This window comes from Pagrus major, chromosome 11 (assembly GCF_040436345.1).
Source record: "Pagrus major chromosome 11, Pma_NU_1.0".
NCBI lineage: Eukaryota > Metazoa > Chordata > Actinopteri > Spariformes > Sparidae > Pagrus > Pagrus major.
The window spans coordinates 428,013-450,613 of record NC_133225.1 but is presented as its reverse complement, the minus strand read 5'-3'; the positions used below and the strand labels follow the sequence as shown (position 1 = coordinate 450,613).

The window sequence follows — 22,601 nt, the reverse complement described above, 5'->3', positions numbered from 1 at the left end:
AATGGGTCGGTCCAGCCTTCGGAGTATTTCCTGGTTGCGACACCAGGTGTTCATGCATTAAAGTCTGTTTTGGTTCAAATCTATCAAACGTGTACATTTGTGTGTGTACAATGTGTCAAATCTAAATTGAATTATCAACTTTACAAAATAAACATTAACCCATTGGTGAATAACAACTATATTTACCACAGCATCACCAGCGTCACGTATTTTAACTGAAAGTTGAAATTTGGAGGTTTTATAGTCTCTTGAAGTTTAACATATCTGGCGTTGGATGTTCAAATGAGTAAAAACCGAGTATAAACCCAAGACTCACATTTGAATGTCAGTCTGCGCCACTTGATGTCGCCATTTTTCTTGCTTCCTCTTCTGTTTGGGGACTGAGCGGCGCACAAAGCATTTGAAGGAGCCTTCGCGCAGCGTTGTGACGTAATTGGCCTTCAAATGCGCCCTTCGAAGGCTGCAGCCCCTGAATTTGGACACAGCCAGTGAACCAACATCACTTGTCCTCAGGTGAGTCCAGGCCTGATACACCTGTATACATCAGACTGTCTAACATACAGTGTGTGTTACAAACTGGAGGCTCTGATTAAAGACAGCATCCTGGTGCATTATGGGAGATGTAGGATGAAGGAACAGAAACTCTGACAGCTGAAAACTGTTTGATTCATTTATTCAAGAAACACCCTGAGAGACTGAAGCTGAGGGTCGGCCATGACAGGAGCAGCTACGAGGGGGGTGGGGGTAGAGAGAGAGAGAGAGAGAGAGAGAGAGAGAGAGAGAGAGAGAGAGAGAGAGAGAGAGAGAGAGAGAGAGAGAGAGAGAGAGAGAGAGAGAGAGAGAGAGAGAGAGAGAGTTGCTACAGGTTGGGGTTGGAGGCTCCTGATCCTTCACATTCGATGATGAAGGTGACGTTGCTGCTCAGCTCGTCTTCACACTTTGTTATTGTGAACTTTGCCTGAAAACACAAACACATTAAAATGTTTAAATCATAAAACATGTTTAGGAGGAGCAGGAGCAGGAGGAGCAGGAGGTCAGTGAGTGTAAACAACCAATCAGACAACAGGATTCAAGAGTGACTGACTGAGTAACCAATCAGAGCTCACACAGGGAGACTGTATCAATAGGCTCGTTGGAGATGAACTGCGCCTCGCCTGGAAGGTGGACGAGACCAGGCGGCGGCAGCAGGGGGCGGTGACAGAAAGCTGCAGTCCAGTCGGACAGTTTCCAGCCGCCGTCAAAGAAAATACAGGAAGTCACAGAAATATTTACCTCCTGTTAGATCCACCTGTAGGCTACCTGTAGTTTGCAGAACACGTTCGGAGAGCTATGGCTGATATGTGTGTGTGTATATATATATATATATATATATATATATATATATATACACACAGTATATATGTGGGAATATGTGTGTATCTGGCATTGTATTCTATCCTTTGTTCTTTGTGTCTGCCTTGTAAAGCACTGATTGCTCGTTTTGATAAGTGTTATACAAATAACCTTTATTATTATTATTATTATTATTATTATTATTATTATTATCAACCACACAAAATGTTTGCTAACAGATTAAACCTTCATTGCACAACATGAGATTCATATAATCTAACATTAAATATAACAATTACACAGAAAATTGGGAATTTCGACAAATGGTCGGAATGGTCGCCGGTGATCGAGTCTGCGCAGGCCTGGCTCATCTCGAACGAGCGCAGACTCGATCACCGGCGACCACCGCACAATGCATGCCGGTTAGATTTGTGTCCGACTTCATCCCGACTTGCTCTGACGTCATGCACGCGCCGGCAACGATAACCTCACGAGATCAAGGCGGCCGCAGTTTCTAGAGCCAGGCGCCGCAGTTGCTCTCCACCGACTGCAAGACCGCAGGGCATGATGGGAAACGCCTGGCTGTCGCCTGATCACAGAGCTGATTGGCTCTTAGTTAGGACTATATATATATATTTAATGCTAGATTATATGAATCTCATGTTGTGCTATGAAGGTTTAATCTGTTAGCAAACATTTTGTGTGGTTGATGATAATAATAATAATAATAATAATAATAATAATAATAATAATAATAAAGGTTATTTATATAACACTTATCAAAACGAGCAATCAGTGCTTTACAAGGCAGACACAAAGAACAAAGGATAGAATACAATGCCAGATACACACATATTCCCACATATATACTGTATATAATTACAAATATAAATACATCAATAAATAAAGATTATAAAACCTTTGCTGCTCGTCCTCCCCATGTGCAGCCTCTATATGTAGCTGTGAGGACGTTTGGACTGTTAATTCAGTAGTTCAGTTTCTTACATTTAGGGATTGTATGATTAATAAATGACAGCGCCTTTACATAAATCTACTTTGTAGGCAATTCTTATTCAATAAATATGACTTCCAAGAGCACATCGGCCCAGTCGTTCTGATTCTCACCTCAATCACAACAGTGGCATCTTAAACAAAAAGTTTTGATTGACAAATTTAGACCACAGTGAAAAGTAGTTATCATTTTAGAAAAATCCACTTTGTATGACCTCAAAACCGTGAACCTAAAAAGTCTGATCAATTCATTGGTACAAAGTTTGTATTTCTATTTGTTACATTTGTGAGATTAAATAGTAAAAATCACACCACATCTGCCCATTAAGAGGATGAACACAGTGGAATTTATGTGCAAAGTGGAAGAGTAGGGGGATCTCTGTTTATTCTTTGACGGCATCTGAAGAGATTCTTATAATGATCAGACAGACAGACAGACAGACAGGTGACAGACAGGCAGGTGAGACGGACAGGTGAGACAGACAGACAGACAGACAGACAGACTCTGACCTGAGTCAGGTGCTCTGCAATGTGAATAGCCGTCTGTGTGTGCAGCGTCACGGCGCCGGTTCGAATCCGGGACCTTCCCTTCGCCAACGCCATGAAGATGATGAGCTGAGGAGGTCAGAGGTCAGAGGTCAGAGGGGACACGGCTGCGTCCAGACGTCCTGCTACATTCAGTATGGAGACCACGGGACATGACCCCAGTGGTCACTGACGGTACTGCAAGTCATCATAGACCTCCATCACAGCTAAGTCTGCAATACTGGATCTAAACGTCAGCGTGATGTCAGTGTGAATGCTTTTTTGTGTCATACGTGATAGTAAACTGAATATATTTGGATTTTGGATATGACATTTGAAGACATGTGCTCTAAGACATTATAACCAACTATTATAACTATCTTCTGACATTGTGTTGTGTTTATTACTTGTTTCTGCTTGTTTCACATCAGGTTTAATGTTTTGTGCCACTGTGCTCAGAGATATCAGCTGAGCTAAGATTTAAAAAAGGACCGTTTCATTTAATTTGACATTTCCTGAGACTTTCAGCACCGCAGTCTGGTTCAAAATGAGTCCAGCCGACTTCACTGCACTCAGGACCGGACCACAGAAACAGAAATGAGTCGTTTGTTTCCGCTGGTTTTGCTCTCAGACATTAAGACTTTCATTTTTAAAGTCCTGCTGTCGTCCTGCGTTGCAAACCGATGCTTGAAAACAGACAATATTGAACAGTGTTGTAGTTTTCCACAGATTGAATGAAATACAGCAGCGCTCAGGACTTGTTGCTCTCTTTCAGTGATTTCTCTCCTTATCGGTGAAATCTGACAAACTGAAGTCGCAGCTCCGGTTAATGTGGACGCCTATAGGGAGTAATGTTAGCGGCTAGTAGCTAAAGCTAAGCTAACACTAACCATGTTTAACGAGCATGCAGCTGCAGCGGCTCCGGTGTTGACAGCGGAGTGAGAACACACCTGAATCATTTCACACTAACTCACCTGCAGACAAACCCGACAAATCCGCAGCATCACACCTGAACCGGAAACGTTACAGTACCGGCTGACCGGAGATACTTTGCTGAATCAACGGCGCAAAACACAACGTTATGTTATTGTGAGCAGCATAAAAATATTTTTGGTTTGTTATGAGACTTTGGCGGGCCGCCATGGTCTCGGTAATTAATGGGAAACACTGAGACGGGTGCTTCTCTGTGGGTTTTTTTCCTGTAGGTGTTGGGCTGTCGCTGCTGAGTTATGGGCATTATTGGTTCGGTCCCAATAAAATTATCACCTTGTAAAACGGTAACTGAGCCGAGCAAACCAATAAATAACGTTAGCTCAGTTGTTTCTGTTCCAAAAAAGCTTAACTCGATTTTAGCAATGGTTTCCAAACTTCTTCTTCTTCTTCTTCTGTAGGCTAATGTCGGTTGGCGGGTTTCCAAACTTTTCATGGTTGAAGGTTGAAGTCGTCAGAGCTGAAATCAAGATTCTGATTGGCCCAGAGAGAATTCCAAAAAACTACAAAATACGTATTGTCCAATAAGGTTTATTCCAGCCTGAACAACATCAAACGCTGTCACTCTGGTGAGGCAAGACTCTGTCACTCCCCCACCGGCCAGACGACCCCAGACCCCCCCCACACCTCTTTTTGAAAAACTCCCCGGCTCTGCACGATTCACGTAAATGACCCAATTGACCAAAAAAAATGGCGATTGTAGCCAAAAGGTGACTAGTTTGCAGGTAAACATGATGTCAGCGTGATGTCAGCAGGTGCGTCTCACCTGGTCCTGCAGGAACTCGTCCACACAGCCGTTGTGTCGGATGTTTCTCAGCAACATCTCAGCAGCTTCAATGCCAATTTTATCTGCATACACACCTGAGACACACACACACACACACACACACACACACACACACACACACACACACACAGTCAGTATACAGGGGTTTGTTACACACAACATGGCAAAAACAAGATGGCTGCCTCAGTGAGAAGCTCTGCTACTTTTTCTCAATACACACAAACCAATAAATATAGCAAATATATGAAATATAATATATATAATAAATTCATATATATAATAAAATAGAACAAATATTGTAAATGTAAAGTTTGGTGTCATCACTTCCTCACAGAAACTGACGGCTCAAACAAACAAACTGTCGTCACCTTTCTTCCCCAGAGCCGAACCTGCAAACACACAACCTGTCGACGACTCTGCGATGATTCTGAAACACACAGAGGACACGGACCAATCAGTCTCCTGCATTCATGACAGCAGCGGTGATGTCAGCAGGTGGGCGGGGCTTACATGATGCCGTTGCCGTTCCCACAGGCCTTTTCCTTCTCCTGCAGCGCCTGGATGTTGATGTACAGATCTTTGATTTCCTTCCTGATGGTTCGAACAGCAGCAGCCGACATGTCTTTAGCCAGCTGAACACACACACACACACACACACACACACACACACACACACACACACACACACGATCAATACAACAGTGATCAGTCTGCCACACAGTCACATGATTACTACGTCTTGTGTTCAGACATTATAATAATTAATATCAATATATTTAACAACTTCAGCTGAGCCCAGCTGTTCTGATCAACACCTGAACCATCTGATATGGACATTAAAAACAGTGACATCAGCCAATCAGCGCGCGCCTGCGTGCGTGCGTGCGTGCGTGCGTGCGTGCGTGCGTGCGTGCAAGAACTTTACTTTGTAGGGCAGGACTCCGGCGACGAAGGCTCGGCCGTAGATCTTGGTGATGTTTCCTCTCTCCATCATGGTGACAGGCTGCAGCTCCTTGACAGGATTCACCGTCACCACCACCTCACCTCCACCTTTAGGGTAGTACCCCCTGGCACACACACACAAACACACTCGGTCTCACACACACACAGCTGGGACACAGCTGTACTGTCTCTACTGACTGTAAACAGGAAACTGACCTCATTCTGACGTCACAGTCAAAATTCACCCCAAACTTCTCCACAATTGGTTTAAACACCTGAAGACGAAAAACAACAACAACAACAAACACACAGGTCAACACAACGCCTCTGTCACACACTGTGTGTACTGTGTGTGTGTGGGAATAAAGTGTGTACACAGGGTATTGCAGTGTGTATACTGCAGTGTGTATACTGCAGTGTGTTTGCAGTGTGTTTGCAGTGTGTTTGCAGTGTGTTTGCAGTGTGTATACTGCAGTGTGTTTGCAGTGTGTATACTGCAGTGTATACTGCAGTGTGTTTGCAGTGTGTTTGCAGTGTGTATACTGCAGTGTGTTTGCAGTGTGTTTGCAGTGTGTATACTGCAGTGTGTTTGCAGTGTGTATACTGCAGTGTATACTGCAGTGTGTTTGCAGTGTGTTTGCAGTGTGTATACTGCAGTGTGTTTGCAGTGTGTATACTGCAGTGTGTATACTGCAGTGTGTTTGCAGTGTGTATACTGCAGTGTGTTTGCAGTGTGTATACTGCAGTGTGTTTGCAGTGTGTATACTGCAGTGTGTATACTGCAGTATGTATACTGCAGTGTGTTTGCAGTGTGTATACTGCAGTGTGTATACTGCAGTGTGTATACTGCAGTGTGTATACTGCAGTGTGTATACTGCAGTGTGTGTTTGCAGTGTGTATACTGCAGTGTGTATACTGCAGTGTGTTTGCAGTGTGTATACTGCAGTGTGTTTGCAGTGTGTATACTGCAGTGTGTATACTGCATTGTGTTTGCAGTGTGTATATTGCAGTGTGTTTGCAGTGTGTATACTGCAGTGTGTTTGCAGTGTGTATACTGCAGTGTGTATACTGCAGTATGTATACTGCAGTGTGTTTGCAGTGTGTATACTGCAGTGTGTGTTTGCAGTGTGTATACTGCAGTGTGTATACTGCAGTGTGTATACTGCAGTGTGTATACTGCAGTGTGTTTGCAGTGTGTATGCTGCAGTGTGTATGCTGCAGTGTGTATACTGCAGTGTGTATACTGCAGTGTGTATACTGCAGTGTGTATACTGCAGTGTGTTTGCAGTGTGTATACTGCAGTGTGTATACTGCAGTGTGTTTGCAGTGTGTATACTGCAGTGTGTTTGCAGTGTGTATACTGCAGTGTGTATACTGCAGTGTGTTTGCAGTGTGTATACTGCAGTGTGTTTGCAGTGTGTATACTGCAGTGTGTTTGCAGTGTGTATACTGCAGTGTGTTTGCAGTGTGTATACTGCAGTGTGTATACTGCATTGTGTATACTGCAGTGTGTATACTGCAGTGTGTTTGCAGTGTGTATACTGCAGTGTGTAGAGACCTTGACAGTGTAGTCGATCTGAGGAGCCATCTCTGCGTTGGTTCCTCCCTTCAGACAGAGCTGTGAGGAGGCGTCAGCAAACAGAGTGCAGGGCAGAGCTACCTGCAGCAGCAGACACACACTCCTGACACACACAGACACACACACGGGTTACGTACAGGAGAGACACCGGGCTGATTTATTAAAGGCTGCAGTATTGATGAGCTGTGATGATATTAATTAATCATTAATCAGGAAACATCAACATCTTTGACTTTTTATTTCACGTCTCTCTCGGCGACATCACACACAGTGTCCAGCTGCAGGTGTGTGATGATGCCAACAGCCCACACAGCTGACTCATAGTTACCATAGTTACCAATAAGTCGCTTAATGTAGCCATGCAGATGTTAATTCTGTTTGTCAATAAAATAAAACTTCAGACTTTATGAACTGCTGGGACCTTCAAATGAAAGTGGAGGATGTTTGAACAACACAGGTGATGTTCAACAACTTGACTTTACAAACACACACACACAGACAAACTCACCCTGCTGTCTGTGTGTCCGCTGTGTGGTTTCCGGACCGGATCTTTCCTGGAGTCAGACTGATGTCGGTGGAGCCGATGGTGGCTCCCTGCAGACTGCCAGAACACAGATCTGAGACCAGCTGCAGGCCGCTCAGGTGCTGTGGTCTGAACACACACACACACACACACACACACACACACTTTAATGTTTCATTATTATTATGGTTATTATAAGAAAGAAGACCTCGGAACTCCATTCAGAAATGACACAATTCTTACATGTTTCGAACTTTATGGCAAAGTAACAAAAAACACAAACATGATTCAAGTTGTTTTCGGATATTAAGAGTCTGATAATAAAATCGGCACACATTTGACCTCCCAGCACCGATCTTTAATCACTGGATTCTTAGTTTAGAGAACTGATCACATCTGCTTGGCGACGCCACTCGCGTATTTTCTGGAACAAAAACTGAGCACAGAATCAAAAACAGTTTAACTTTCATGAGTCTTGTGTGTTTCTGAAGAGGATGAAGCACATTCATGTTTCACACGTGTTCAGAAGGCGTTTGTCGACAATACAGCCACTTTTAATTTACGATTTTTTAAACGAAGTCTGGTCGGCGGCTTCAGATGCAGATTGTGATTCTGACTCAAGTTTCCCGGCAGCAGCATCCAAAGAGGCCGGGAGGCTGCGAGCTCACAGGGAACCGAGCCGGACCGCTCTGGTGTCGAACCAGTGTCACAGATTATAATCTAATTACATCTTTATTCATATTCACAGAACAGGCTGCTTGTTTTTATTGTATTGTCGACTCAACCTCAATGAATAGGCTAACATTAGCCTGCGTGCTAGCCGGGCAGCGGCCGCCTCACCTGAGCCCCGGGGAGCTCCTGCCGGCTCGGATCTTGGTGATTTTGATGGAGGAGCCGCTGATGCAGCTGAGCGCCGCAGACACTCTCAGGATCTGTCCGCCCTGAGGAGAACCGGTACCGGGGGAGAGAACAGACACAGTCAGCTCAGCACCGGCTGCTAACCGCTGTTAGCCTTCTGTTAGCATGTTAGCAGAGCCGAACAACAGAAGTGTCGCCTCCGCGGTAACAAAGAGCGGCTACTCACTCCCTCCATCACGCTGCCGTCGATCTCCACCGCCGCGGAGTCCATCTTCATCCGACCCGCAAACTGTGACCGTGCCTGGGACCAGTGGACCGCAGCTCCGCGTCTCTTCGGCTCCGGTTCTGCTTCTCCGTGTGGAACTTCTCTGCGTCAAGCAGTACGAGGTACCTACAGGAGACATCCGGTGGATTTCAAAATAAAATAAAGGCAACGTTTATGCGGTTAAAAGAAAGACCTGTTAAAATTGTATTTCTTATTTCAGTCAGTTTTTATTTATTGTTTAGTCATAAAGACAAACACAACTCTGAACTGGAGGAATCAATCTGAGTGGTTTGTTAAATCTGTTTTATAAAAACACAAACTATGTTTCAACACAAATCTGATTGTGACGAGATTCATTAAACTAAAGTCTCAGCAGGGACATTTGTGTTTGTTTTCAAACAGAGCCAAACAAAAGCTTAAACACTTTGTATAGTTGTGTGTCTGTGGCGGAGTTTAGTCAGTTAATCTTTTTCTGTTTTATATTACGTTTAATTGCTTGTATGTTTGTTCTGAACTGTGTTGAGCGTCGACAAAGATTCGCTTTAACTGGATTATTGATTTTATCTGTTTCTGAAGACCTTTGTTGGTGTTTTGGGGGCAACAAATGCATTTTATTTTGAAGAGTATTTCCGGTGTTGCTCGTGTCTTTGCAGGGAACTTGACGCACCCGGTGGTTGAGTTTTGTCGCCTCCTGCAGGCGGCGTGAAGAACCGCAGGCTGCACAGCGCCCGATACCCATAAATCAACGAAACTCATAATTTTTTAAATAAAGTCCTTAAAATAAAATAAACTGGATTAATTTTAAAATGTGTACCGTCTGTAATGTTTCGTTTTGTGTCTAATGTTCTTGTATAGTTTATATTTGACTCTGTTCATGTTGTAACACTTTTAATTCATTATTTTCTCTGTTAATCTGAACTCTTTCTGTCCTCGTGCTGCTGTAAGCTGATTGTCTCCTCTGGGGATCAATAAATGATCTTTTATTGCTGAACACGAAGCTTCTGTTCTGTTTCCTCTTTATTTACAACAAACAGGTTTAATGACAAACTCACAGAAGAGCAGCAGTCCACTGAGTTCAAATCAAATGTTCTTCCTTTAAAATACATTTTAATTGTCACACATTTAATTACAGTGTTTGAGTTGAACACATTTAATTACAGTGTTTGAGTTGAACATATTTAATTACAGTGTTTGAGTTGAACACATTTAATTACAGTGTTTGAGTTGAACGGTCAGCTGATGACGGCAGGTGACTCGTGAAGACGTCAGACTCGTTCATGTGAGCAGGTTTGTTGTTTCTGTGGTCTGCAGCTGCTGTACTTCCCTCACTGACCGCTGGGTGGCGGCGTCGTGGCGGCCTTACGTCCAGTTTGCTACAGAACAAGACGCCGAGCGGTGATTGGCTGCTGAGAGGGGCGTGCAGCTGTGACGTCGGAGCGGTAGCGGCAGCAGAGGGGAAAGATGGCGGCGGTGACCAGAGGCTCCTTCACTGTGTTCAGACGGCTGGTGAGAAAAAACACTGTAACGTGTCGCAGTTTGAATGTTTCAGCTGTGTGTCCGTCTGTGTCTGCTGCTGACGTGCAGGTAACGCTGAGTGACGTCATCACTCCGTCACCCGGTCTGCTCATTAGCTTAGCCTGTTAGCTGGAGTAACTTCTGCTGCCATGCCAGTCTGATGCTAATGCTAACATGATGGAATAAAAACAGAGCTGGCTGCTAACTGACTGACAGCCGCTCAGTGTTACCTGTTCACTGCTAACACCTGCTGACAGGTGTGTTAGCATGCAGCCTCAGCTAGCTTCTGTTAGCATCCTGCAGTTGAACGAGCTGCTGGGTCAAAGAGAGCTGAAGGAGTCAGAGTGCTAACAGCCAACAGGCTGCTAATAACAGCAGAGGGTACAGTAGAGAACAGCAGAGGGTACAGTAGAGAACAGCTGAGAACAGCAGAGGGTACAGTAGAGAACAGCAGAGGGTACAGTAGAGAACAGCTGAGAACAGCAGAGGGTACAGTAGAGAACAGCAGAGGGTACAGTAGAGAACAGCTGAGAACAGCAGAGGGTACAGTAGAGAACAGCTGAGAACAGCAGAGGGTACAGTAGAGAACAGCTGAGAACAGCAGAGGGTACAGTAGAGAACAGCAGAGAACAGCTGAGAACAACAGAGGGTACAGTAGAGAACAACAGAGGGTACAGTAGAGAACAGCTGAGAACAACAGAGGGTACAGTAGAGAACAGCTGAGACTGACTGTGACCTCAGTCAGTGTTCTGGTGGATCAGAGGTCTCTGAGTCCAGATTGTCCCTGCAGACTCTGAAGCAGCATGAAGTTCTGTTACTTCAGAAAAAGTATAAGTATCACAGTAAAAGTAGTGTGTTGGAGGTGAGACAGGTGTTACAGGTGAGTCCAGCAGCTGTTTTGATGTCATCAGTCTGATTGTGCTGCTGTGAGGAGACAACATGTCTGCCAGGAATGAGAGTTATTGTGATATATGACGATGAACATGAGACTCCAGCTGAGTCAGCAGGATGGGTGTACAGATCTGTAGGTCACTGATGATCAATCATCTGATCAATCCTCTGATCAATCAGCTGTTTGATCATCAGTCATAAACTGACATCTGCTGCTTGTTTCACTCATTCACAGCTGCTCACAAGAGCTCATTAATGTACGTTAATAATGTAGAATTATATTAGGTGTATGTATGATGTAATGTTTACATGTCAGGTGTCAAGTTCTCTCAGATCGATTAACATGAACATGAACAGAACGTCACAGAAAATCTGAAATGTATGTCTCTGTCTGTACCCGTCTCTCTCTCTGTCTGTACCCGTCTCTCTGTCTGTACCCGTCTCTCTCTCTGTCTGTACCCGTCTCTCTCTGTCTGTACCCGTCTCTCTCTCTGTCTGTACCCGTCTCTCTCTGTCTGTACCCGTCTCTCTCTCTGTCTGTACCCGTCTCTCTCTGTCTGTACCCGTCTCTCTCTCTGTCTGTACCCGTCTCTCTCTCTGTCTGTACCCGTCTCTCTCTCTGTCTGTACCCGTCTCTCTCTGTCTGTACCCGTCTCTCTCTGTCTGTACCCGTCTCTCTCTCTGTCTGTACCCGTCTCTCTCTCTGTCTGTACCCGTCTCTCTCTGTCTGTACCCGTCTCTCTCTCTGTCTGTACCCGTCTCTCTCTCTGTCTGTACCCGTCTCTCTCTGTCTGTACCCATCTCTCTCTCTGTCTGTACCCGTCTCTCTCTCTGTCTGTACCCGTCTCTCTCTGTCTGTACCCGTCTCTCTCTCTGTCTGTACCCGTCTCTCTCTGTCTGTACCCGTCTCTGTCTCTGTCTGTACCCGTCTCTCTCTCTGTCTGTACCCGTCTCTCTCTGTCTGTACCCGTCTCTGTCTGTGCGTGTGTGCGTGCGTGCGTGCGTGTGTGTGTGTGTGTGCGTATCAGTGTGCAGGTAAGTCAGTGAGGAGCAGCGGCACTTTTCTCTCCCAGTAGATGTTGTATGTTTTCTTGCTCTGAGAGTTTGCTGAAGTTTGGGCTTCTGTGTGCGATGTTGGTGTAGAGCTGGTTCTGATGTCTGTGTATGTGTCAGTGCAGCAGGAAGTGTCTGTGTGGACCGAGCCGACACAGCCGCTCCTCTCTGGGCAGCCACGTCTGTCTGTGCCGGCCGCTCTCTCAGGCCCGGCTGTGGCTGCTGAGTCTACATAGTCAACGTTTTCCTCAGTCTCGGCTCAGTTACAGAGCTCAGATAATCTGCCGTGGAGTATTGTGTGTTTAGGGCCAAACAGCATTGGAGTTTGCTTTGGGTTTTGGTTGTAGATGTCCAATAGTTGATGTAATTGTCTTTTTCTTTTGCTATGATTTGGTATGTCTCTGTACCCGTCTCTCTCTCTCTCTCTCTCTCTCTCTCTCTCTCTCTGTACCCATCTCTCTCTCTGTCTCTCTTGTCAGCTGAGTCAGCAGTACCGTCGGCGTTGTTTCCGTCTTCAGACCGTGAGGTGTGTCCGGACTCTGCAGCCGCTGTCCTTCAGCTATGACAGAGACCTGCAGGTGTTCAGCAACAGGATGCTGCACACTGCTGTCGGTGAGTCCAGACCAGCAGGGACCAGGACCTGTTTCTTGTCTCTGTAATGTCTGATGTATTTGAGTCAGTGAGTCAGAGTCGGCAAAGTTCAGATCCGGTTGGTCCAGTTTCAGGAATCCAGGAAGCAGACGAGTCTCAAGTTCTGTCGAGGAAACGCAACAGTCTTTATTCAGCTGTTACCACAGCAACCTGCCAGGTCAAAGTTCATCTGGTGTCCACACTGAAGGCACCGGTCTAAATAAAGGGTTAACAAAAAGACAGGAGGTGATGATGATGTCATGATGTGTTTCCTACTGCAGTGAGTCGAGGACCAATCGTCCAGTTCAAACTGTCAGACATCGGAGAAGGAATCATGGAGGTGACAGTGAAGGAGTGGTAGGTACTGAGTCCACATCCACACTGAGTCCACATCCACACTGAAACCACATCCACAGTCTGTGGTGTCTTCTGTTTGTCCTCTGATGGACCAGGTGTGTCTGTGTCTCAGGTACGTGAAGGAGGGGGACAAGGTGTCTCAGTTCGACAGTATCTGTGAGGTTCAGAGCGACAAGGCTTCTGTCACCATCACCAGCCGCTACGACGGCGTCATAAAAAAACTCTACTATGACGTGGACGCCACCGCCTTAGTGGGCAAACCGCTGGTGGACATCGAGACTGAGTCCAGCTCAGGTAAGACACTGGTTTCAGTGAGGAGACAGGTGCTCAGTGTGTCTGGTTGTTCTGGTCTGACTGGTTCGTTGTTCAGAGGTGATCCAGGAGGAGGACGTGGTGGAGACACCGGCCATGGCTCGAGAAGAACACACCCACCAGGAGATCAAAGGTCACAAGACCCAGGCAACGCCCGCCGTCAGACGCCTCGCCATGGAGAACAACGTGAGTCTGTCCCCAGTTCTCCCAGTCTGTCCCCAGTTCTCCCAGTCTGTACCCAGTTCTCCCAGTCTATCCCCACTCTGTCCGAATCTGTCCCCAGTCTGTCCCCACTCTGTCCCCACTCTGTCTCCAGTGCTCCCAGTCTGTCCCCAGTGTAACCTGTCACTGGTCTGACTGGTGTCCTCTCAGATTAAGCTCAGTGAGGTGGTGGGGACGGGTAAAGATGGACGGATCCTGAAGGAGGACATCTTGAACTTCCTGGCAAAGCAGACGGGAGCCATCTTACCTCCAACCCCTCCTCCAGCCCCGCTCCCTGCTGCTGCTGCTGCCGCCAGGCCTGTGAGCAACACAGCAGTCGTCAAAGCTCCTCCCACCACACCCAGACCTGTCTTCACCGGGAGAGATGTCACAGAGCCGCTCAAAGGTCAGAGGTCATTAATCATCAGTGATGAAACATGAAGGTCGTCAGATTCTAAGTCATTAAACAGGGAGTGGGGAAGTCACATGACCGTGATGTCAGATATGAAGGTACCTGCAGTTCTCTCAGGGTCTCTCAGGGCCTCTCTGTGCCTCCCTGGGTCTCTCTGGGACTATCTGTGCCTCCCTAGATCTCTCAGGTTCTCTCAGGCACTCTCTGAATCTCTCTAGGTCTCTCAGGGTTCTCTCAGCATCTCTCAGCATCTCTCTGGTTCTCTCAGATTATTTCAGGGTCTCTCAGGGACTCTCTGGGTCTCTTTGAGTCTCTCAGGGTCTCTCATGTTCTTTCAGGGTCTCTCTGGGCCTCTCAGGGGCTCTTCTGGTTCTCTCGGGGTCTCTCAGGTTCTCTCAGGCACTCTTTGGATCTCTCTAGGTCTCTCAGGGTTCTCTCAGCATCTCTCTGGGTCTCTCTAGGTCTCTCGGGGTTCTCTCAGCATCTCTCTGGGTCTCTCTAGGTCTCATGTTCTTTCAGGGACTCTCTGGGACTCTCAGGTTCTCTCAGGGTCTCTCTTGGTCTCTCGGGATCTCCCAGGTTATCTCTGGGTCTCTCGGGATCTCCCAGGTTATCTCTGGGTCTCTCTGGTTCTCTTAGAGACTCTCTGGGCCTCTCAGGGTCTCTCTGGGTCTCCCTGGATCTCTCGGGGTCTCTCGGGGTCTCTCAGGGACTCTCTGGTTCTCTCAGGGACTCTCTGGTTCTCTCAGGGTCTCTCAGGGTCTCTCAGGGACTCTCTGGTTCTCTCGGGGTCTCTCAGGGTCCTGTAGAGTCCGGTCTGAAGGTCTGTGGGTGTTTTTGTCTCCAGGGTTCCACAAAGCAATGGTGAAGACGATGACGGCGGCTCTGAAGATTCCTCACTTCGGTTACTGTGATGAGGTGGACCTGACCCGTCTGGTGTCTCTGAGATCTGAACTCAGGTCCATCTCTGAGGCTCGAGGGGTCAAACTGAGCTACATGCCCTTCTTCATCAAGGTCTGATGGACACCTTCACTCTGCTGCTGATTGGCTGGATGTTTGGTGTGTTTGTTAACACTGTGATCTCATTGGTCAGGCTGCCTCCCTCGGCCTCCTGCACTTCCCCATCCTCAACTCGTCCCTGGACGAAGGCTGCCAGAACATCACGTACAAGGTGACGTCTCTGTTCACATGTTTGTGTTGGTTCTTCTTCTATGGTGTGTTGACAGATGTTTGTGTGTCCTCCAGGCGTCTCACAACATTGGCCTGGCGATGGACACCAGTCAGGGTCTGCTGGTTCCCAACGTGAAGAACGTCCAGCTGCTCAGCGTGTTTGAGATCGCTCAAGAGTTAAACCGTCTGCAGACGCTCGGAGCGGCCGGACAGCTGGGAACCACCGAGCTGACCGGAGGAACCTTCACCCTGTCCAACATCGGATCAGTGAGTCTGTCAACAACACAACAACAACACACCAACACAACACAACAACACAGCCCCTGACTACGATACGATGTACTTGATGGTCTCCGCATAAATAAACTTCATAAAAGAAAACAGCACCAGCTCTTCAGTCACAGACATGATAAAGAGCACCATGACACCACTGCATGGTCCCTCCAGCCTCAAGCAGCTTTGTTTAAAAGGTTGACAGAGGTAGGATGAATTTACAGTGGTGGACTCTGTGTCGTCTGCCACTGGGTCAGGAGCTCATATTCTGTGTGGAGGACATATGATGGCTCAGTGTCCTCTGAGCCCGCCTGACAACAGACTGGTCATATATGAACTGAAGGGGCTGCGGTACATTCTTCCCCATCACCTTCATGACGGTGTGGACCAGATGAAACAGCTTAGGTTTGAGTTGTACAGTCAGGTTCCCATACAATGCTGACATCCCATATCTGACTGGGCCCTGTAGTACAGCCCAGTAAAATAAGAACATACTCCTCTTAACCACATGTACACTCTGAGTCTGAACCTCATGTACACTCTGAGTCTGGTCCACATGTACACTGTTTTGGACCACATGTACACTGTTTTGGACCACATGTACACTCTGAGTCTGGTCCACATGTACACTCTGAGTCTGGTCCACAGGTACACTGTTCTGGACCACATGTACACTCTGAGTCTGGTCCGCATGTACACTCTGAGTCTGGTCCGCATGTACACTCTGAATCTGGACCGCATGTACACTCTGAATCTGGACCGCATGTACACTCTGAGTCTGGACCGCATGTACACTCTGAGTCTGGACCGCATGTACACTCTGAGTCTGGACCACATGTACACTCTGAGTCTGGACCACATGTACACTCTGAGTCTGTGTAGGAAATAAAGTCTGCTGTAGACGAGGACAAACATGAACCTTCCAGTTTAAACTGTTGTCCAGGTGAACGCAGAGATACTTGTAGGAGCAGACCTGATTAATGTGTGATTCCCCAACTGATCTAGGGTCCAGAACCATCTCCTTAGTTCTGACAACATTCAAAGTGAGATAGTTTTCTATTGTCTTTCAGAGCAACAGGCTTGTGTCCTTGTGCAGTAGTCTGAGGACAGCGGTGTCATCAGGACATTTAAAACAAAGTTCCCAGAGTGGCTGTTTGAACATTGATTTGTGTTCAGTGTTAAAAGAATTAAGACACCTGTGGGACACCTGTGCTGCTTGATCTGGATTCTGTTGTTCAGTCTGACACACTGACTTTGATTGGTTAAAAACACTCATCTGCTTCAGTTTGGAGACGAGCTGATGAGGTTGGAGTTTATTAAGCTGAGTTAAAATGAATAAACAAGATCTGTACAGGAGTTTTGGGGTCTTCTCAGTGTTTGACCATGTGCTGCTGCTGTAGCTTCATCAGTGCCCTGGTGGTGCACAACTGGTCTGGGTCAAGTGCCGAGCCAACCTCTGCATTGACCACAGACAAACTGTATTTTTCAAAGCTTTTCATAACAGTGATAGTCAGGACCACAGGTTCACAGGTCTGAAGTCAGGACCACAGGTCCAAATGTCTGAAGTCAGGACCACAGGGCCACAGGTCTGAAGTTAGGGCCACAGGTCTGAAGTTAGGGCCACAGGTCTGAAGTTAGTGCCACAGGTCTGAGGTCAGGACCACAGGTCAGGGCCACAGGTCTGAAGTCAGGACCACAGGTCAGGACCACAGGTCTGAAGTCAGGACCACAGGTCAGGGCCACAGGGCTGAAGTTGGGGCCACAGGTCTGAAGTCAGGACCAGAGGCCAGGACCACAGGTCTGAAGTCAGGGCCACAGGTCAGGACTACAGGGCTGAAGTCAGGGCCACAGGTCAGGACCACAGGTCTGAAGTCAGGACCACAGGTCTGAAGTCAGGGCCACAGGTCAGGACCACAGGGCTGAAGTGAGGGCCACAGGTCTGAAGTCAGGGCCACAGATCAGGACGACACGTCTGAAGTCAGGACCACAGGTCTGAAGTCAGGGCCACAGGTCAGGACTACAGGGCTGAAGTCAGGGCCACAGGTCAGGACCACAGGTCTGAAGTCAGGGCCACAGGTCAGGACTACAGGGCTGAAGTCAGGGCCACAGGTCAGGACTACAGGGCTGAAGTCAGGGCCACAGGTCTGAAGTCAGGGCCACAGGTCTGAAGTCAGGACCACAGGTCTGAAGTCAGGACCACAGGTCTGAAGTCAGGACCACAGGTCTGAAGTCAGGGCCACAGGTCAGGACTACAGGGCTGAAGTCAGGGCCACAGGTCAGGACCACAGGTCTGAAGTCAGGACCACAGGTCTGAAGTCAGGGCCACAGGTCAGGACCACAGGGCTGAAGTGAGGGCCACAGGTCTGAAGTCAGGGCCACAGATCAGGACGACACGTCTGAAGTCAGGACGACACGTCTGAAGTCAGGACCACAGGTCTGAAGTCAGTACTACAGGTCAGGACCACAGGTCTGAAGTCAGGACCACAGGTCTGAAGTCAGTACTACAGGTCAGGACCACAGGTCTGAAGTCACTGTTTTCAGTTGGACACAGTTTCTTAGCTGGTGGTACAATGATGGATCGTTTCCAGAGGGCAGGAGGAATGTGTGAAAACAGGCTGGACCAGCTGAACTCTTCTGCACATCCCTGTAGGAGCAGGAGCAGCACAGAGATGCTACCTGGGCCGGTGGAGTTTTGGCTGAATTGTCAGAGTCCTGTTTGGGTCGGCTACAGTACTGCAACACGGATGAGTTGAGATGGTTTCAGGACATTATTACATTCTTCAGTAAAGTCATGTTTTCAAACCTGAGAAAAAAATCAATTCAGTCCGTTTTCTTTCTCCAGATCATTGTCTTCTTAGTCGTGTTCACGTTGGTTATTGCCTTCATGGAGTCCCACAGCTTTCTGGAGTCTGCTCCAGAAGTTCTGCTCTGTAGTGTCCTCGTGATGCTTCCTGGTGTCTCTCAGCAGGCGGTCAAGTTCCTCTTGTATTACTCTCTCCTGTCGGTACAGTCCTTTACATTCTGAGTGATTGTTGGGGAACACTGTGAAGTCCTTCACAAAACATGGGGCTTTGCTGTTGCAGTGAATGCATTTTTAATGTTTCCATAACATTTAAATTAAACTCCGTTATCCCGTGTGTCACTTTATATGATGTTTGAAACTAAGGAGGGATGGTTCCAGTTTACACTGGTTCAAATCCCCTAAAATAAAAGTTTGGGCTCCAGCTGTGTGTTGTAAGTTCTGGTTCCTCTGAGGGAAACATACAGTAGACATGAGGGTCTCAGTGACACAGGTTCACAGTAGTTCTCCCTCACTGTGTGGTGTCTACACCAGCTGTCACTCACAAAAAGACTCCGCCCCCTCAGCTCTGCCTCCAGAATTCAGGTGTGTGTGTGTGTGTGTGTGTGTGTGTGTGTGTGTGTGTGTGTGTGTGTGTGTGTGTGTGTGTGTTGATGTGTGTGTCTCCATCAGATCGGAGGGACGTACGCTAAGCCGGTCATTCTTCCTCCTGAAGTCACTATCGGAGCTCTGGGAAAAATCCAGGTGGGTCCAAACTGTTCCAGACAAACATGAGACTGTTAGACACCTCTCGACCTCCTCCTCTCTTCCTCCTCATCCTCCTCCTCATCCTCCTCACCACCTCCTCCTCACCTCCCGACCTCCTCCTCACCTCCTCCTCTCCTCCTCCTCATCCTCCTCACCACCTCCTCCTCACCTCCACCACCACCTCCTCCTCCTCACCTCCCGACCTCCTCCTCTCCTCCTCCTCATCACCTCCTCCTCACCTCATGACCTCCTCCACCTCCTCCTCCTCGTCCTCCTCCTCCTCGCCTCCTCCTCACCTCCACCACCTCCTCCTCCTGACCTCCTCCTGACCTCCACCTCCTCCTCACCTCCTCCTCCTGACCTCCTTGTCACCTCCTCCTCCTCACCTCCACCTCCTGCTCTCCTTCTCACCTCCTCCTCCTCCTCACCTCCTCCTCCTCACCTCCACCTCCTGCTCTCCTTCTCACCTCCTCCTCCTCCTCTTCTCATCCTCCTCCTCCTCACCTCCTCCTCTCCTTCTCACCTCCTCCTCTTATCCTCCTCCTCCTCTCATCCTCCTCCTCCTCAGCTCCTCACCTCCACCACCACCTCCTCCTCACCTCCTGACCTCCTCCACCTCCTGACCTCCACCACCTCTTCCTCCTCCTCACCTCCTGACCTCCTCCACCTCCCGACCTCCTCCTCACCTCCTCACCTCCTCACCTCCTGACCTCCTCCTCCTCCACCTGACCGCCTCCTTCTCTTCCTCCTCACCTCGTCACCTCCTCCGTCTGTCTTTCAGATCCTCCCTCGGTTCGACGCCAGCGGTCAGGTGGTCCCTGCTCACATCATGAACGTCAGCTGGTCGGCGGATCATCGCATCATCGACGGAGCCACCATGTGTCGCTTCTCCAACCTGTGGAGGGAGTACCTGGAGAACCCGGCCAGCATGGTGCTGGACCTCAAATAGACAGAGAGAGCAATATTTCCCATCAGCCCCGGGGAGGACGAGACGCGACACGCCCCTCCCGCCGCCTTTGCTTCCTCTTTCTGTTCGAGGCCTTCCTGTTCACTGTTTCCTTGTTGCCTTTGAGCAAGACGCCGGGAGGAGGAGGAGGGGTCAGCTTGTCTATCACTCCATCTCCATGACGACCATGAAAACATGCACACACACACGCACACACACGCACACAGGTGGTTGGTTGGTTTGGTTGTAGATTTCAACACTAACACGATCAGTTTGTTTTTAATGTTTCACAGATCAATAATCAGTAATCATTAATCATTAGTGATGATTGATTCTCCCTCTCAACAACAAAACTTCTGAAACTAGTCTTGTGTTTTATCGTTAAACCAGTCAATGTGGAGTGACCCTGGGCTCCGGAGGGGCCTCGTGTGACTGCAGCTCGTACTGATCATGAATTTATTATAAACAAAACAATATTTATTTGACCCAAACTGAACTAAATGAATCATAATTAATAATTAGTTTGTCATTGATCATTGATCAATAATCAATAAGTTTGTAATGATAGACTTCAGCTGCCGTCACACCTGATCTGAATATGTAAATGATGTGGGCGGAGTCAGACAGGGACCAGGGTCATGTGACCAACAGCAACTGAACTCTGAATCATGACTGTGATTGATCAATCGATCAATCAGGGTCTGATCTGATTGATCAGCTGGAGTTTGTTTGAGGCCTCATTCACTCGTTTTACTGATCGATGACAAAATCATCAAGCAATCAAATTAAAATATTTAATAATAAGAAACTTCATCAGATTCTTCTTTAATGTAACAAACAACCCGAGGATCAATTATCAGGATCAATTATCAGCCTGACATTGAAGAGTTTGTCGTCTCCTCTGGATCTGATCTTTCCTCCTGATTATAAACCTTTACTGACAAACATCCAGTCAGACTGACACCAGAGGGTCCAGGTCTGGTTCAGTCTGGTCCAGGTCTGGTTCCTGCTGGTGTGGAGGAGGTCTGGCTGTAGACCTGGTCCTTGTTCTGGTCTGGTCTCTTGATGTCTCTGTATGATGTAGCGGTCACACTGACCCGGGATCAGGTCTTCATGATGCTGATCAGCTGCTTCTCATGAACCTCCGGACCTTTCAGTTCTTCCTCTGGACTTCCTCGTGTCCTGGTGGCTGCTGGGTAAAGAGCACATGGTGTTGGTTTCTTGTTACATGACTGTTTGTTTGTTTCCTGCTTTGTGTTTTTGTTCGTAGCGACAGACTTGATGTAAACGTGTAAAAACAGACGATGGGTTTTGTATTTCTGGGAACATTTAGACGTTTGTAGACGACGGACGGTTTGAACTGAATGAACTGCCGAGACACTTTGAATAAAGTTGAAGTGCACAAACTTTAAATGATGTTGATGCTGTCGGTTCTGATACACGTGTCTGTGAAAGTTAATCAATATGATAAATATCAGTTTGAAACATTCAAACCATGAATAGACAAAGCTGTGATCGACTCCATCCACGCCTCGCTCACCTGCACCTTCTCCTCCATCCACGCCTCGCTCACCTGCAGTCAGTCGGCTTCAGCAGCTTCTGATGGATCTGTCTGCACTCAGTAAATAATGTTCACCAGCTTAATGTATATTTTAATAAAACATGAAAGAGGCGCATCTCATTTAACCAGCACTGATTCTGAGTCGGCGGGTCATAAACTATGAGGCGCTGAGTGATGTCACTGCAGACGTCCACTGAAGTCCTGTAAACATGTGAAACTGGTGGACTGACCCTTTAACACACACACCATCATCATCATCATCATCAGTTATCCAATCAGCAGGCTGCATGTCTCAACACTGGACTGGTACCAGCAGCTGGACGTGGTGACGTCACTGAGCTGTTCTTGCATATAGTCCACTCCAGAACTATCAGAACAGTGAGGTCAGTTCTTTTATTTTGTCTGAACACTGAAAACATTTGTGTTTGAAAGATGAATCTGACCAGAGATCAGTTTTTACGTTCAGATCTGTTTCACAACTTAGAAGAAGCATCATCTGTAACAGAACAGGTCAAATGCTCAGCAGGTTAATAAGTCTGGAGATGACTTCAGTCTAAAACCTTCCTCTTCTGTCCTGATGGACTCCTTGGTTGTTTTGTGTTTTGGGTCGTTGTCTTGCTACATGATGAAGGATCTCCTAATCAGTTTGGTTCCATCTCTCTGTTTCTGTAGACTTCTGAGTTCATTTTGCTGCTGCCATCATGTGTTAACAGTTTCATCATCAATGAAGATCAATGAGCCCGGCCCAGAAGAAGCCATGATATTACCTCCACCGTGTTTCACAGATGAGCTTGTGAGATTGGGATCATGATCAGATCTTTCTTTCTCCACACATTAGCCTTTACATCACTTTGGTAAAGTTCATCTTTGTCTCATCGAACCATAAAACTTTGTCCCAGAACTTTTGAGCCTCGTCTCTGA

At 47.4% G+C, this 22,601-nt stretch overlaps 2 protein-coding genes across 2 annotated transcripts; one reads left to right on the top strand and one right to left on the bottom strand.

Moving 5' to 3' along the window:
- Positions 1 to 656: 656 nt before the first annotated feature.
- rtca (RNA 3'-terminal phosphate cyclase) lies at positions 657 to 8,942 on the bottom strand. Its single transcript, XM_073477075.1, has 11 exons — positions 8,774 to 8,942; positions 8,530 to 8,630; positions 7,675 to 7,818; positions 7,146 to 7,269; positions 5,804 to 5,862; positions 5,571 to 5,712; positions 5,156 to 5,277; positions 5,014 to 5,072; positions 4,625 to 4,719; positions 2,854 to 2,958; positions 657 to 958 (listed from the first exon to the last, which is right to left on the bottom strand). Exons 1-11 carry the CDS (start codon positions 8,822 to 8,824, stop codon positions 860 to 862), a joined length of 1,101 nt encoding a protein of 366 aa, XP_073333176.1. The 5' UTR covers positions 8,825 to 8,942; the 3' UTR covers positions 657 to 859.
- Positions 8,943 to 10,221: 1,279 nt separating this feature from the next.
- Positions 10,222 to 21,532, top strand: dbt (dihydrolipoamide branched chain transacylase E2). Its single transcript, XM_073476009.1, has 11 exons — positions 10,222 to 10,318; positions 12,751 to 12,883; positions 13,183 to 13,258; positions 13,371 to 13,552; positions 13,629 to 13,756; positions 13,943 to 14,177; positions 15,031 to 15,197; positions 15,277 to 15,354; positions 15,429 to 15,620; positions 19,099 to 19,170; positions 19,955 to 21,532. Exons 1-11 carry the CDS (start codon positions 10,274 to 10,276, stop codon positions 20,120 to 20,122), a joined length of 1,476 nt encoding a protein of 491 aa, XP_073332110.1. The 5' UTR covers positions 10,222 to 10,273; the 3' UTR covers positions 20,123 to 21,532.
- The last annotated feature ends 1,069 nt before the right edge of the window (positions 21,533 to 22,601 follow it).

Excerpts from the sequence above, each read along its gene's own strand:
- rtca (XM_073477075.1), bottom strand. The coding sequence starts at position 8,824 with ATGAAGATGGACTCCGCGGCGGTGGAGATCGACGGCAGCGTGATGGAG. Across the intron at positions 8,631-8,773 it reads ACGGCAGCGTGATGGAGGGA|GGCGGACAGATCCTGAGAGT; the intron begins GTGAGTAGCCGC and ends GGTTCTCCTCAG. Across the intron at positions 5,863-7,145 it reads AGATCGACTACACTGTCAAG|GTGTTTAAACCAATTGTGGA; the intron begins GTCTCTACACAC and ends TTTCGTCTTCAG.
- dbt (XM_073476009.1), top strand. The coding sequence starts at position 10,274 with ATGGCGGCGGTGACCAGAGGCTCCTTCACTGTGTTCAGACGGCTG. Across the intron at positions 13,553-13,628 it reads CGAGACTGAGTCCAGCTCAG|AGGTGATCCAGGAGGAGGAC; the intron begins GTAAGACACTGG and ends TTCGTTGTTCAG. Across the intron at positions 19,171-19,954 it reads GAGCTCTGGGAAAAATCCAG|ATCCTCCCTCGGTTCGACGC; the intron begins GTGGGTCCAAAC and ends TCTGTCTTTCAG.